This window comes from Bolinopsis microptera, chromosome 2 (assembly GCF_026151205.1).
Source record: "Bolinopsis microptera isolate Bmic1 chromosome 2, MBARI_Bmic_1.0, whole genome shotgun sequence".
In the NCBI taxonomy this organism is placed as follows: Eukaryota; Metazoa; Ctenophora; class Tentaculata; order Lobata; family Bolinopsidae; genus Bolinopsis; species Bolinopsis microptera.
This window is the reverse complement of record NC_087073.1, coordinates 20,278,968-20,291,862: the sequence shown is the minus strand read 5'-3', so window position 1 is coordinate 20,291,862 and position 12,895 is coordinate 20,278,968. Positions and strand designations below refer to the sequence as shown.

Genomic DNA, 12,895 nt, shown 5'->3' with positions numbered 1-12,895 from the left:
AAATCAATATCATCATTTAGTTAAACTAATTATCCCCTTTTCGGTATTTCCCCACTTTCAAACCGCTCCGCTGCGCTTGGTTATATCTAGTGAATACTTCACATCACAGTTCAGTGTTCCATGGCCTGTATCGGTGTCTTCATCGGACAGTGTGGTGTAACCATCGGTCTACAAATCCTAGCAAGTAACCCTCCATCTCTCAACTGCTACGATGGAACAAAGCACGCCATCTTCATAGACACTGAGATTAAAGTCATCAGAAGAGTTCCAAAACAACTGCTACGTTCAAACAACACTTTCTCTGACTTTCCTGGATGTGGGGGGTGTTTTGCAAAGGGTTTAGCCTCAGCAGAAAGCTTTATAGATAAGATCATGGAGAATATAAGAGTTGAGATCGAAAGGACAGATTGCTGTATGGGTTTCATGTTGGTTCACAGTCTATGTGGTGGAACTGGTAGTGGGTACGGAAGTAGGATTACTCAGGAGCTAAAGAGTTTGTATCCAGAAATGTTTCTTGTAAATGTGGCTGTGCTGCCGTTTAGGACTGGAGAGAATCCCATTCAGAGTTACAATGTAGTACTTGCAGTTGATAAACTGCAGGAGTATTCTGATATGATAGTTTTAGTTGAGAACTCGGTGGTCGGACAGGAACTAGCTGGGAAGCAGAAAGTTTCAATGACACAAGTGAACGATAAGATAGTATCAGATCTTCAGATAATTCTCCGAAACTGCAAGCAAGTTCCCAAGAGATATGCCATGTGGGAGGTGATGAAGATAGTTTGTTCGGTAGCCACCGTCAAGTTCTGCTCTCTAGGCAGTCACCACGGTAGAGACATGACTGAAAATATCGAGCGTTCTGTCAGATCAATAAAGCAGAGAACTGGGTACGGAAAGTTTAAATCTTTATCAGGAGTGGTGTTGAGTGCAGATACTAAACTTCAGCTGTTGGATCAGAGACTTGAGAGTAAAATCTCTAAATCTTTCAATTTTGTGGATTGGAATCCATTTCCTGTTGAGTTTTGGTGCTGCCAGAATAAACAACAAGGTATTAATTTTGCGATCAATAACGAGCGGATAGAGGAGTCATTAATGCATGAAACTGATTCTGCACTGTTGAAATTTCATGCTGGTGCTTATTTGCATTGGTATTCTCAATATAATGTAGGGAAAGACGAATTTGCCAGTGCATTTGAGACTGTAAATAAAATCTTTGAAGATTACAAGTATTCGTGCAGATAGCTATAATCAGTTAGGTTATATTTTTTAATTTTGTTTATTTGACATTGACTTTAGTACTGAGAAAGCCCTTTAAGAATACTGTCACGTTCTGCACATTACTGTTTGTTTAAAATCTTTGTTTACCTGAGGCGAACTTGATCGATAAATTATGCATATAAATATATTAGAGATATGTTTCCTTTCATGCTTTATCTTCATTGAATCCTACAATCGTTTAAAAAACTGTCGTGGTATTAGGTGCACAATAAATTCATCCAAACAATATATTGGGTATATTGCAATAGTTTTAGACTTGAAAGTATTCTGTATTCCATCCCCGATCTCTCAGTGCAAGCTATAAAAATGGCTCCAAAAATAAGAGTGCCCGCTGACTTTGGGAGAGAGCACATCAACTCAGAAGTACATGGAAATCTTATACTGAAACTGAAAGATGGTCGACAAATAAGAACCAATTCTATGATTATGTCTATGAATAGTCCTGTTATAGACAACCTTACTACTAACATGTTTCAGGTAATTTTTATGTTAATTCACCGCTATCACAAATAAAAAGGCATTTTTTAGTTAATCACGCATATTCGATTAAAACAGTTTCTCCATGATTTGTTTACCATTTTCTCTATTGGTAGTTCAGTTGAGTAATAACTAATATCTATTTTTGAGATAGATAATTAAAAGCATTATGTCTTTCAGTCTACATTGGAGGTAGATGATTTTGAAAACGAAGCAGTCGATTGTTTTGTGGATTCTATGTACACAGGCGAAGTTGAAAAATTGGAAAGAAGTATCTTTGAAGAGGTAAACAAGATGGCACATGCGTTTGAAGTATCCTGGTTGGGTAAAAAATGCCTGAAATTCTATCAAACTGACATACTCAATTTTGACAAGAAAACATATGATGATATTCTATTTGCATGTGAGATAGCCAGCAGAGCTCACACAAATCTGAAACAAAGCAAGTTTGTCAGCTTTTTCGTTAAAACTGCATTCTCTTGGAATATTAGTAAAGGAATATTTCTACAAAGATACATGGCTGATTTTGTTAATATCTCAAAACGTCAGATGGACATGTCCCTAGCTATTGCCAGGGATGACATAAATTTAGTTATCAGAATTTTGAATTTTTATTTGAGTATAACCTTAAAATCCAGAAATGTCGATGAAAACTCACTTTATCTACTTGAGAAACTTGATGTCCGAAAATGTATCAGCAAATATCCATCTGACTTTGAGGAATTGGTATACTTCATAACTGAAATTTCTGAAGTCACAAATAATGATGGGATGAAGCCAATATTGGCTAAGTTTAATAGGATCAAAGCTAGCAGTGATGATGAAGTAGACTCTAGTGATGATTCTCAAGATGAAATTTCCAGCTTGGAATCTGATGACAGTGAATCTGATAAGATTAACAAGCCTAAGGATCAAAGTTTGAAAAACCCTGAAACTTTTGATCTTGATAGGACAGGTAGCACGCAACATAATATATATAAATTATTTTTCTTCATTATATATTGGCTTTTTCTGATATTGAGCATGAACATGTTTCATGTACATAATTATAAAATATCATGATGCATTTAACGCATGATATGATGATAAAACTTACTAAATTACAGGTTGGAGACTGGTAGAATTTGATCTAAAAAAAGAGACTAGGTTTGTGTTACCCCGTCAAGAAATAATGGTTGTGGAAATGGTAACTACGAAAAATGATGTTGAAAAACATATTGCGCTTATATATGAATTTACTGGCTTTCAATTAAGCCTTTTCATACGATGTGATGATGTTTCTTCTCATAAATGGAGTTATGCACTACAAAAATGTACAGATTTTGTGTTTAAAAGCACAATTCTTGAAGAACGTGCCGAAGAATAAAGTGAAGCTGTGGAAGATAACGAAAACAAGTACCCACATGAAGATAGTTTGCAATGATGTGACCGTCTTGGATTTCAATTTTGAGGCTGATTCTAATAAGAGGATTATAAGAATATTAAAGATAATTGGTCAGGGCAACCAATATCAGTAAAGATCCTTAATCAATTCTCAGAGTATACCTTTGTGAAAACAATATAGTTACATTTATATTGTAAGCATCGAGTATCATTACGGTGGCATTGAATATTGTAATTGCATATGATATGAAAACATAGAACATCTTTTAAAAGGACTCTTGACCTAAGAAGTTGAAATGTAATATGTTCAGTGTTCACAGACTTGATTATTTCCATTTTAAAGTAACTTTATTAAAAATTTACGTTTGATATTTCTTCAGAATTGCTCACAGTACTGATTCTGTGGAAGATAAGAATAATTCTTTTTTTAAAATCATTCTATTTCTATTAGTCGCAAACAAATGGTTTTAAATTACAAACTTTTGAGCTGCTTGAGAATTGTATTGTTGGTAGTGATCATAATTTACTCTCGCTTATCTTGAAACTAATTCTGCATAACATTGTTTACTGTATAACGTGAACATCAAACGTTTTGATATGATGTCAAATTATAAAGCTCATTTATAAGCTACAGAATGGCTCCAAGAATAAGAGTGCCTGCTAATTTTGGAAGAGAGCACATCAATTCGGAAGTGCATGGAAATCTTATACTGAAACTGAAAGATGGTGGACAAATAAAAACCAATTCCATGATTATGTCTATGAATAGTCCTGTTATTGACAACCTTACTACCAACATGTTTCAGGTAAAACTATTCGTTTCATCTTCTTTTGAAAAGCTCGGCCATGCCTACATAATTCAAGTTTTATAATAATGACACGATCTACGAAGTTGTATGTATTTGTTGTATGTATTTGTTTTTCAGTCTACATTGGAGGTAGATGATTTTGAAAACGAAGCAGTTGAATGTTTTGTGGACTCTATGTACACAGGCGAAATTGAAAAACTGGAGAAACCTATTTTCGAAGAAGTGAATAAAATGGCACATGCTTTTGAAGTATCCTGGTTGAGCAAAAGATGTCTGAGATTCTATAGAAGTGATATTCTTGATTTTGACAAAAACAAGGGAAACACCTACGATGAGATTCTATTTGCTTGTGAGATAGCCAGCAGAGCTCACACCAATTTAAATCAAAGCGAATATGTCAGCTACTTTGTTAAAACTGCAGTTTCATGGCAAATTGGTAAAGGCATATTTCTACAAAGATACATGGCAGATTTTGCTCAGCTTTCAAAACGCCAGATGGACATGTCTCTTGCTATCGCAAGAGATGATATGAATCTAGTTGTCAGCTTCTTGACTTGTCATTTGAGCATAATTCTGAAATCCAAAGAATTCGATGATAACTCACTGTATCTTCTTGAGAAACTTGATGTCCAAAAATTCTTCAAAGAACATGCATCCTATTTTGACGAGTTGGCATGCTATATTTCTGAAATTTCGAAGATCTCAAATAATTTTGATGCCAGAATTAAGCCAATATTGGAAAAGTTCATCCGTGTTACTGATGATGGAACTAGCTCTGGTGAAAATACTCAACATGAAAGCTCAGCTTTGGAATCTGGTTACATCGGTGATTCTGATGAATGTAGCGAGTCTGACAATCTTGATTTCAAAAGTATGGCCATTCAAACAGATACACTTGATAAAACAGGTAACTGGTGGTTATTTAAATTCAATTTATATCATTTTCGGTATGAGGCTAGATAAGATTTGTAAATGAAAAGATTTTCAAATGAAAGGATTATCAATGATTTATTAATTCTATTTCAGATTGGAAACTTTTAGAAAACGACACGGCTTTGAAGTTCATCATGCCATTAGCATCGTGCCATGTGCCAATGACAGTAGAGGTATTAACTACAAAAGATGTTGCTGGGAAATCGTTTGTGTTACTGTATAGCTTTCTTGGAAACAATGTCGATGGGAAATGCGATTTGATGCTAATTTTGAACTGTACGAAGAACAATGATTGGAAATGTGTATTGAACCACAATGATGCATCCTTACCTTTAGTTCGGCTTTCTAGCAACATCACGAACAATCAGGTCAGATTGTGGAAAATTACCAAAACTTCTACTACTACTATAAGGGTAGTTTGCAATGATATTATTTTCATGAATATTAATTTTGAGACTAATTCTTTTGAAGATTATCAGAAAAATAGAGACATATTATCAGGGCAACCTAAATCAGTAATCATTCAGAGTCAATTCTCAGGTTTTGCTTTTGTGAAGGACTTTTAACAGTTTCTTTCTAAGCGGAAAGCATCGCAGTACCATAACGTTTGATTACCTATAATGATATAATCCCAATCTAATTTTGTCCCTACTAGACTCTCGTTTTAATTGTAATATGTGTACAAAATTAATCATATCTTTTAAGTTTATGTCATTTTTAGCTATCAATTTTGGATTTATTCATCCAATTCCATCTGAAGCCATGCATTGATCGTAGAATGTAGATGATGTTTTTAATTACAAAAATTGGGGTTAAATCGATCATTTAATGATGAAAATACATTTCTGTTTAACATCGTTGTGAGATCGTTCACATGATACTTAAAGTAAAAAGCCAAATCACGGCCATTTTAATAGTGTAGATATTAAACTAGCTTACAACCAAACCCCTCCACTAGGTTGGTTTTCGTAGTATGTGAACGATTCTTATCTCATGATCATATGCTTTCGATAAAACTTTTGATATTGGTTAGAGCATTATAATCGAAATAACAGTTACACGATTTATGAAAGAAGATTTTTGCTATAATTATGATACAATGTTTGACTAATTGTATCCTTAACATTAATAGATCATCATGTAAATTTGCTGCAGTTATCCACATATCTATCATGGAGGAATCCCTGACAGTAGAACAGATCCTAGACGATCTCTCAAAAGCAAAAGCAGACGATCCAGTCTTCACAATCGGAACTAAGAACAACAGTCTATCAGATGAGATCAGAAAGTTTATCAAACAGCAGACAGAACTACAGGAGTTGAGGGATAGTGTAGCCAGTGAGTTGAGACGGACTAAGGAGTCGTTACCACAGTTGTTGGAGAAGGAGGCTGAGTTAAATGCGCTTACGTTTTAGATTTTAGAACTTACCGAGATAATGATGAGATGGTTTGTTTATGTTGATTTAAAACGTTTGACTTTTTCATTTGTTTGAGATCTTCTGAAGTTTGATATTTTTCTTAAGTGCTTATTATGTATTTTGTTTGATTGGAATTACTAAATTTATGTTTTGAATAAGTTTATTGAAGAATTTATAATTCATTGCTGTATGATTTTTTGCTTCATCGTTTCACCCTAAAAACTTTGATAGCTTGTAGAAAGTCTTAAAATCGATCAATTAATAAAAAGTGATACAATTTCACTCTGTAATAATTGATTAATTTGTTGTTGATCACTTAATCTAATATCACAAATCAACCTGATTAACCTGATTAACTCACACAGAAACTGTGCACAATGTGTGACGATGTAGATTACTCCATCCTGTTCCCTAATCGCTACTCAGAAGACGACCCTGACTTCCTCAAGTGTACCATCGACCTGCCTGCACCCCCAGTTGTAAAACCATGGCCACCCGAGCGCTCAGGCCGGGGCCGAGGCCGTGGACGGAACAATTCATTTCGCAGAAACGATCAATACAGACACAGCTATCATGGACAGGATAGTCACAATAGAAATGATAACTTCAGGGGTAATTATCAGGGATATGATCGTAATAATCGTAACTACCATGATAACAGATATAACAGTCCTTATCAGGGTAACAGAGATAGGCACTATGATAAAGGACCAGATCATTCCAGAGATTCCAGGGATAATAGGGATACTAGGGATTCTAGAGACAGTAGAGACCACAATTATAACAGAGACAACAGAGACCACAACTATAACAGGGACGGTAGAGATCGTCACGGGCACCAGGATAAGCGAGATGATGGGAGTAGGGGTGGTTATCAGAGAGAAGATGATCGTAGACGGGATGATAGACGGAGTTCTTACCATGGTGACACAAACAGAATTGATAATAGCTCTGATGTAGCCAAGACGTCCTCCCACGATTCAGCTGATCATTCGGTTAATGAACAACAAATTTGATAACTGTACTGGAGTCAAAGCTTTTAAGTTTTTAATTGATGCTTTTAAATAATATCATTATTAATTTTATCGATGGATTCTTTGATTTCCGAATTTTACGTTTTAAAGTTTTAAACTCCGTTCTATTTGCTGTCTAAGAGGTTGTTTCATACATCAGTACGTATTGATGGTAACGTATTTAGAATTAAAAGTATATTCATGACATTTTATAATTTGTTTATAACTATTTGTTTAATCTCTTTTGTTTTATTTCTACAATGTTTGTGGCTTGATACAACTCAATTGGAAATAAAATGATCTGCTGTTAATTGTAACATGATAAAATTATGTTCAAGAAATAATGAAGAACAACAAATCTAACCAAATTCTCATCCCCTAGGATGTCTCTGCCGACACACCTAGCAGATGGCAACTGGATATGTCAAAAGGAATCAATAAGTCGTCAGTACAAATTCCTCCGACGGATCATCAAACTCAAGTTTAACCAGATGGATTTCCAATTCGCGGCCTGGCAGATGATCTACCTGCTCACCACCCCCTCCAGGGTCTACAAAAACTCTCAGATCAGGAAGCACACCAAGAACCAGTGGGCACGGGACGACCCAGCTTTCATGGTCCTGTTATCAGCTTTCCTGGCCGTGTCGTCTATCTTATTTGCAGTTATTCTCAAACTCTCAGTTCCGGGATTCTTCAAATTCCTCCTGTGGGTCATCTTCATTGACTTTATCGGTGTGGGGTTACTTATTGCCGGGATTTGTTGGTATGCCTGTTCTTATCTTACCCGGAGGATCAATAGCGATCAAACGGTCGAGTTTGGGTATTCTTTTGACGTGCATTGCAACGCTTTTTTCCCTATCCTCGTCATTTTGCACGTGGTACAGCCTCTCTGCTGGCATATCTTCATCGACGGGGATTCCAGGTTAGCCACATTCCTAGGAAATTCCTTGTGGTTGATAGGGATCACTTCTTACATTTACATCACCTTCCTGGGATACACTGCGCTCCCTTATCTTAAAGGATCGGAGAAGATCATGTATCTGGTTGCAGTTCTTGCTTTTGCTTTTGTCTTCTCGGTTGTTCTCAACGCTAACTGGGGAAGACATCTTATTAACTTTTACAGGTATCGGATCGGCGAATAGGCGGTAAATTGAAATGACCCAATGCTATATATATAAACTGGATTGATGACATATTTTACATGCATGTAAAATATCACATAGTACTACAGATTTTGTTTGGTTGCTTGGGTTGTTTATATTTGATGTACTGGCTAGGGTTTAAACAAGCTTAGACCGTTCAGGTCAACCTTGCATTCTTTTGAACCTAGTAAGAGGGACAATTGACATGTTGTTAAAGTTGTAATATAGGTGAACACTAAACAAATATAGTTTTAGTGCTAGACTTTTTTGCACAGCTTTCAATATCATATTCCTGTTTTAAACTTGTTTTAGGAATTCTGAACTGCAGAGTTATGCATGTGGTTTATTAAAACATGTTAAAGTAAAATAAGCTCTTGTTATTGTTTGAAATCAATAAACGTTTAACATGTAAATTATTTAATTATTGCATGTTCATTGCATTTATTGGTACAGTAATGTATGTATTTTGTTGAAGTTAAAGTATAATTTGATAGAAAATTGAATATGAGTTGAATCCGATTTCAGTGCGATGTTTTATTTTGAACTCATTTATTCCCTTTTCGTTCTCAAAATTTTGTACATCATTCGGAATAATGTAACGTAAGCTGTAATTTTCTGAACTCATCTGATCATCCATAAAATATAATATCTGAAATGAAAATGAAGGGCGGATCAATTCACGATTTTCACTATCTTACATAACATCATTTCTTTTGTAGCAAATATCAGAATGTTACCCCTCTGAACAACTAGATGTCAGGAGTATCCCTCGGTTACTACTACGGTTTAGAGTTTGTGTCGGGAGATATACCACAGTTAGATCACAGTTACGCGCGCCCTTTCCAGTCCCTCGCGCACCACAACAAGACTGAGAGAGTCAAACCAAGGGTCCTTCTCAATCAGGATAGTGGTAGTGAGGATGATGATGAGGTTTGTTATAGTTTTTGTACTTTGATAATATGATAAAGTTCTTAAAGTAAAAGTTGAATGTATGATTCTAAGGTTCAACACAAATGTATAGCGAATTTAAATGATTTGTACCCTCCAAGAAAAGTGTTCTTGCTTCAACTCTTGTAACTTGTAACCCTTCAGATAGACGTATGTGGAGGTACAGGATTAATAGTCCCTCCCTTTGACCAGCCTCGTAATGCTCACCTTCTCAACGAAACAGAACGTTTCCTCCTCACACACTGCTCCAGTAAACTGAACGACGAGCAGGAGGACTGGATGTCACGTGTCACCTGGAACCCCGAACAAAACGCGCTCTTTGCACGTGTCATGAAGATAATAGACACAGCGCGTATGGCACGTCTCAGTTCGGTCAATCACCACAACGAGAGTGTGATGCGCAGTATTTACACCACCCACGCCGGACGACAACTCCGCAAAACTTTTGCTATGATAAAGTGGGACAAAGAGCTAACCACGTGGTTACATAACACATTCTTCAGCGCGCTGGGTGTACGGCTACTTGCTATCTACATCGACATGTTGCAGTATTTGGATAGCGCAGTCCCGCAACTTGTTACCACCCTTTTAGAGGGACATAAGATTAACAATCCGGCACGTTCTGCCCTTGCTTCCTCTGAGACGATACAGGCTTTCTTGAGGCGATCTAACAGTCCTAATAATCATCTCTCAACTGTAAAACCTATCCGTGTAGCAGGTAGACTATATAGGATGTAGAAATGTGTGTATAGTGTGTAGTTTAATCATGCGTAGTTCCATGAGGTCGGATATTATATTTCGTATTAAAAATTATTTAATTTTAAACCATTTTATTAGATAACCTGCACTAGTACCAAACTTATTCCGAATCCATCGATCATTCAATGAAAACTTAACTACAAGTAAACAACAAACAGTATAAATGTATAGTCACTCCAATCTCCATGTACATATTTAGATCACATAACTTTAACTCACTCTAACTGACAGTGAAACCTTATCTCCCTCCAGGTAACCCTCTTAACCTTATCTCCCCCTCCAGGTAACCCTCTAATGTTGATAATACCTCACTATCTGGACAGTGATATAACTGACAGTAAACTGTACGATAGACTGACTGGGCTGAGTAGCATGGCTAAGATAAGGACTCTGAGCGTGGTGCAGCCTACTGATAAGATTAAAACTGCTTCTCAGTATACAAATAGTCTTGTTAATAGTGAGTCAAATATGCGAAACTGTTGGTGTTTTAACCTTTTTATGGAGATCATTTTCGGTTATTCGCCTCAAATCAAGAGTATTTCGGTGCTAGTTTAAGTGATCGTTCCGTTAATTGTGTTACCAAGTAGATAACAATTGTAAACAAGTTTTAAATAACATTAAAAGTTAATACATCTACCTTCCTCAGGTGTGCACCTGTCTGTAGCAAACGCTCGCTCTAAACACGACTCAAAGAACGTGTTTGCAGTAGGATGGGGAGTAGCAGCCCTGACCCTGCTCCACGTAGCCAGCGTGGAACCGATCCGGGGGGCCATATGTCTGGGGCTACCTCTCAACAAGAAACACAGGCCTCTGCGGAATGTGATAGGTGATATCAAGTGTCCTGTGTTGCTGGTTATTGGAACTGCTGCACGGAGTTGTAGTACTACTGATGTGGAGAGTTTAGTGGCGGGGATTCCGGGGGATAAGAGGGTTATCTTCATTGAGGGTCAGTTGAAATTTAGTTTTTAACAAACATTGTTTATCTTCAAATAAAATGGTGATAGTTCTCGAGTTTATGTGGCATGCTATTATTTGTTTAAGTCAAAGCAACAAGTAACAAATCAGCAAGTTTTAAGATAAACTCTCCCGCAGATGCTGATGATAACTTGTGTATACCAATGTGTAAACAAGTATCATGTGGTCTAACACAAGCTATGTTAGATCAGATCATTATTGATGAGATCGGCAACTTCCTTATCAGTATCGCAGGTAAGCACGTGTTGGGTTGAGTTTTTAAGAAAAGCATAATTTTTGATTTTTTTGAAGCCAACTATCGTATGGGATTGATTTTGTACTGGTAACATTATATTATGACTTAATCATGTCTTGTTCTTGCCAGGTTACTCCCCTCCGACCAGAGAAGAAATCCAAGAATACGAGGAGCAGGAAATAGCTCGGAACCGAAAACGGAAGATCGACGCTACTGTCCGCAAGTTGTACCCTCAAGTGATCTCAGAAGAACACAGCCTGAAAAGGAAGCCAACCAAACGTGCAACACTGGAGAAAAGTAAACAAGAACCCATCAAGAAGGAAAAAAGGAAACGAAAGATAAAAGTGAGTTTATTAGGATCGTTGATAAAGTTAATGTGGCCCGGCAACATTATTTCGCAATAATCTCTAGTAGTGAAGTAGTAAAGATTTTATATCTTACTTTTACTACTGCAGGTCCCAAGAAAATCAGACAGCCCATTCGACTACAGTGTTAGCGACAGTGAACGGAACGAAATTGAGACATTGCCCCTGGGAAGTCTGATCCCAGAGACACGGAAGATAGTGGAGACACAGTTAGAGGACCGGTACAAGACTCCCGAAACTTCTCCTTCCCAGTCACCTCAACCCGGACCATACGATCCTAAACCTTACACCAGGTTTCTGATCTAATTGTTTTTATCAGTATCTCATTGTTAATTTTACTGTCATATGAGAAGGGTATTCAAAGATTAGTCATAAAATGTATTTAGTTTTTGACTCTCGATCTCCCTTATTTGTTATTGATATTTGATGTACAGTATTCAAACCTGAACATAGTTTATTTGATATTTGATACAGTTAAGCTTTACCACCATGTTCACTGCAGCTACAACAAGTTCAAGAGCTCCAGTACAGCTGAAAGCTACATGAAGACCTACCACCTGAGTAAGCTACGTACCCCCGGCCAGGATGGTTACATGGTCTACCCCGGATCTAGGGGAAACTCCCCCACCTATAACCCCTCGTATACCCCCAACCTGGCCAAGGGTACTCCCTCTATTTATCAGAGTAGTGTCGGTTTTCAGAGATGGAACTGAGACGAAATTAAGTCTGATGATCAGATAACAGTTATGCAATGTGACCAGTTTTGAAGGAGACGGAGATAATTATTGAGCTTCCAAACGTTATCATGATACAGGGTGGCTCAACTTAACATTAATGAATGCACAGAACGAATATCGGTCTAAATTTCTACAACATGAAAGTTTGTCGGGTTTACCCTAACTTGCAGTGAGTTTGCAGTCGTATGTTCCGTTTATTTTGGCCCACCATGTACATAACCAGACAGCCTCAGTTGAAATATGGAATGACTGATAAGCGAACAAAATATTCACAAAGATACTTTTTATTTTATTAATTGCCTTTTTATGCTTTACCTATATGTGTTGAATACTTGTAACTATTGAATTATTGTGTTAAATTCTTTAAAGTATAGACTTGAAATCATGACTTTCGTTGTTTTTCTAGAGTTCAAATTATATTGTAAA

At 36.7% G+C, this 12,895-nt stretch overlaps 6 protein-coding genes across 6 annotated transcripts in view; all 6 read left to right on the top strand.

Moving 5' to 3' along the window:
• The window catches only part of LOC134811686 (ribosomal protein S6 kinase beta-1-like), a 97,039-nt gene that overhangs the window by 11,255 nt on the left and 72,889 nt on the right, over positions 1-12,895 (top strand).
• LOC134811690 (uncharacterized) lies at positions 26-1,746 on the top strand. The gene has a single exon (XM_063818713.1). It carries the CDS (start codon positions 121-123, stop codon positions 1,237-1,239), a length of 1,119 nt encoding a protein of 372 aa, XP_063674783.1. The 5' UTR covers positions 26-120; the 3' UTR covers positions 1,240-1,746.
• On the top strand, positions 1,572-3,595 carry LOC134811689 (uncharacterized). Its single transcript, XM_063818712.1, has 3 exons — positions 1,572-1,752; positions 1,933-2,707; positions 2,859-3,595. The coding sequence occupies exons 1-3, from the start codon at positions 1,582-1,584 to the stop codon at positions 3,116-3,118; spliced, it is 1,206 nt and encodes a 401-aa protein (XP_063674782.1). The 5' UTR covers positions 1,572-1,581; the 3' UTR covers positions 3,119-3,595.
• LOC134811685 (uncharacterized) lies at positions 3,760-6,484 on the top strand. The gene is made up of 3 exons (XM_063818708.1): positions 3,760-3,941; positions 4,062-4,851; positions 4,971-6,484. Exons 1-3 carry the CDS (start codon positions 3,771-3,773, stop codon positions 5,441-5,443), a joined length of 1,434 nt encoding a protein of 477 aa, XP_063674778.1. The 5' UTR covers positions 3,760-3,770; the 3' UTR covers positions 5,444-6,484.
• LOC134811667 (protein unc-50 homolog A-like) lies at positions 7,692-8,551 on the top strand. Its single transcript, XM_063818693.1, has one exon. The coding sequence runs from the start codon at positions 7,692-7,694 to the stop codon at positions 8,448-8,450; it is 759 nt and encodes a 252-aa protein (XP_063674763.1). The 3' UTR covers positions 8,451-8,551.
• On the top strand, positions 9,162-12,856 carry LOC134811664 (KAT8 regulatory NSL complex subunit 3-like). The gene is made up of 8 exons (XM_063818691.1): positions 9,162-9,380; positions 9,543-10,116; positions 10,441-10,614; positions 10,804-11,103; positions 11,250-11,366; positions 11,497-11,711; positions 11,823-12,025; positions 12,235-12,856. Exons 1-8 carry the CDS (start codon positions 9,204-9,206, stop codon positions 12,443-12,445), a joined length of 1,971 nt encoding a protein of 656 aa, XP_063674761.1. The 5' UTR covers positions 9,162-9,203; the 3' UTR covers positions 12,446-12,856.

Coding starts and splice junctions, on each gene's coding strand:
- LOC134811690 (XM_063818713.1), top strand. CDS start 121: ATGGCCTGTATCGGTGTCTTCATCGGACAGTGTGGTGTAACCATCGGT.
- LOC134811689 (XM_063818712.1), top strand. CDS start 1,582: ATGGCTCCAAAAATAAGAGTGCCCGCTGACTTTGGGAGAGAGCACATC. Junction 1,753..1,932: donor TTACTACTAACATGTTTCAG/GTAATTTTTATG, acceptor TATGTCTTTCAG/TCTACATTGGAGGTAGATGA. Junction 2,708..2,858: donor TTTTGATCTTGATAGGACAG/GTAGCACGCAAC, acceptor ACTAAATTACAG/GTTGGAGACTGGTAGAATTT.
- LOC134811667 (XM_063818693.1), top strand. CDS start 7,692: ATGTCTCTGCCGACACACCTAGCAGATGGCAACTGGATATGTCAAAAG.
- LOC134811664 (XM_063818691.1), top strand. CDS start 9,204: ATGTCAGGAGTATCCCTCGGTTACTACTACGGTTTAGAGTTTGTGTCG. Junction 11,367..11,496: donor CTTCCTTATCAGTATCGCAG/GTAAGCACGTGT, acceptor TGTTCTTGCCAG/GTTACTCCCCTCCGACCAGA. Junction 12,026..12,234: donor GATCCTAAACCTTACACCAG/GTTTCTGATCTA, acceptor TGTTCACTGCAG/CTACAACAAGTTCAAGAGCT.
- LOC134811685 (XM_063818708.1), top strand. CDS start 3,771: ATGGCTCCAAGAATAAGAGTGCCTGCTAATTTTGGAAGAGAGCACATC. Junction 3,942..4,061: donor TTACTACCAACATGTTTCAG/GTAAAACTATTC, acceptor TTTGTTTTTCAG/TCTACATTGGAGGTAGATGA. Junction 4,852..4,970: donor AGATACACTTGATAAAACAG/GTAACTGGTGGT, acceptor ATTCTATTTCAG/ATTGGAAACTTTTAGAAAAC.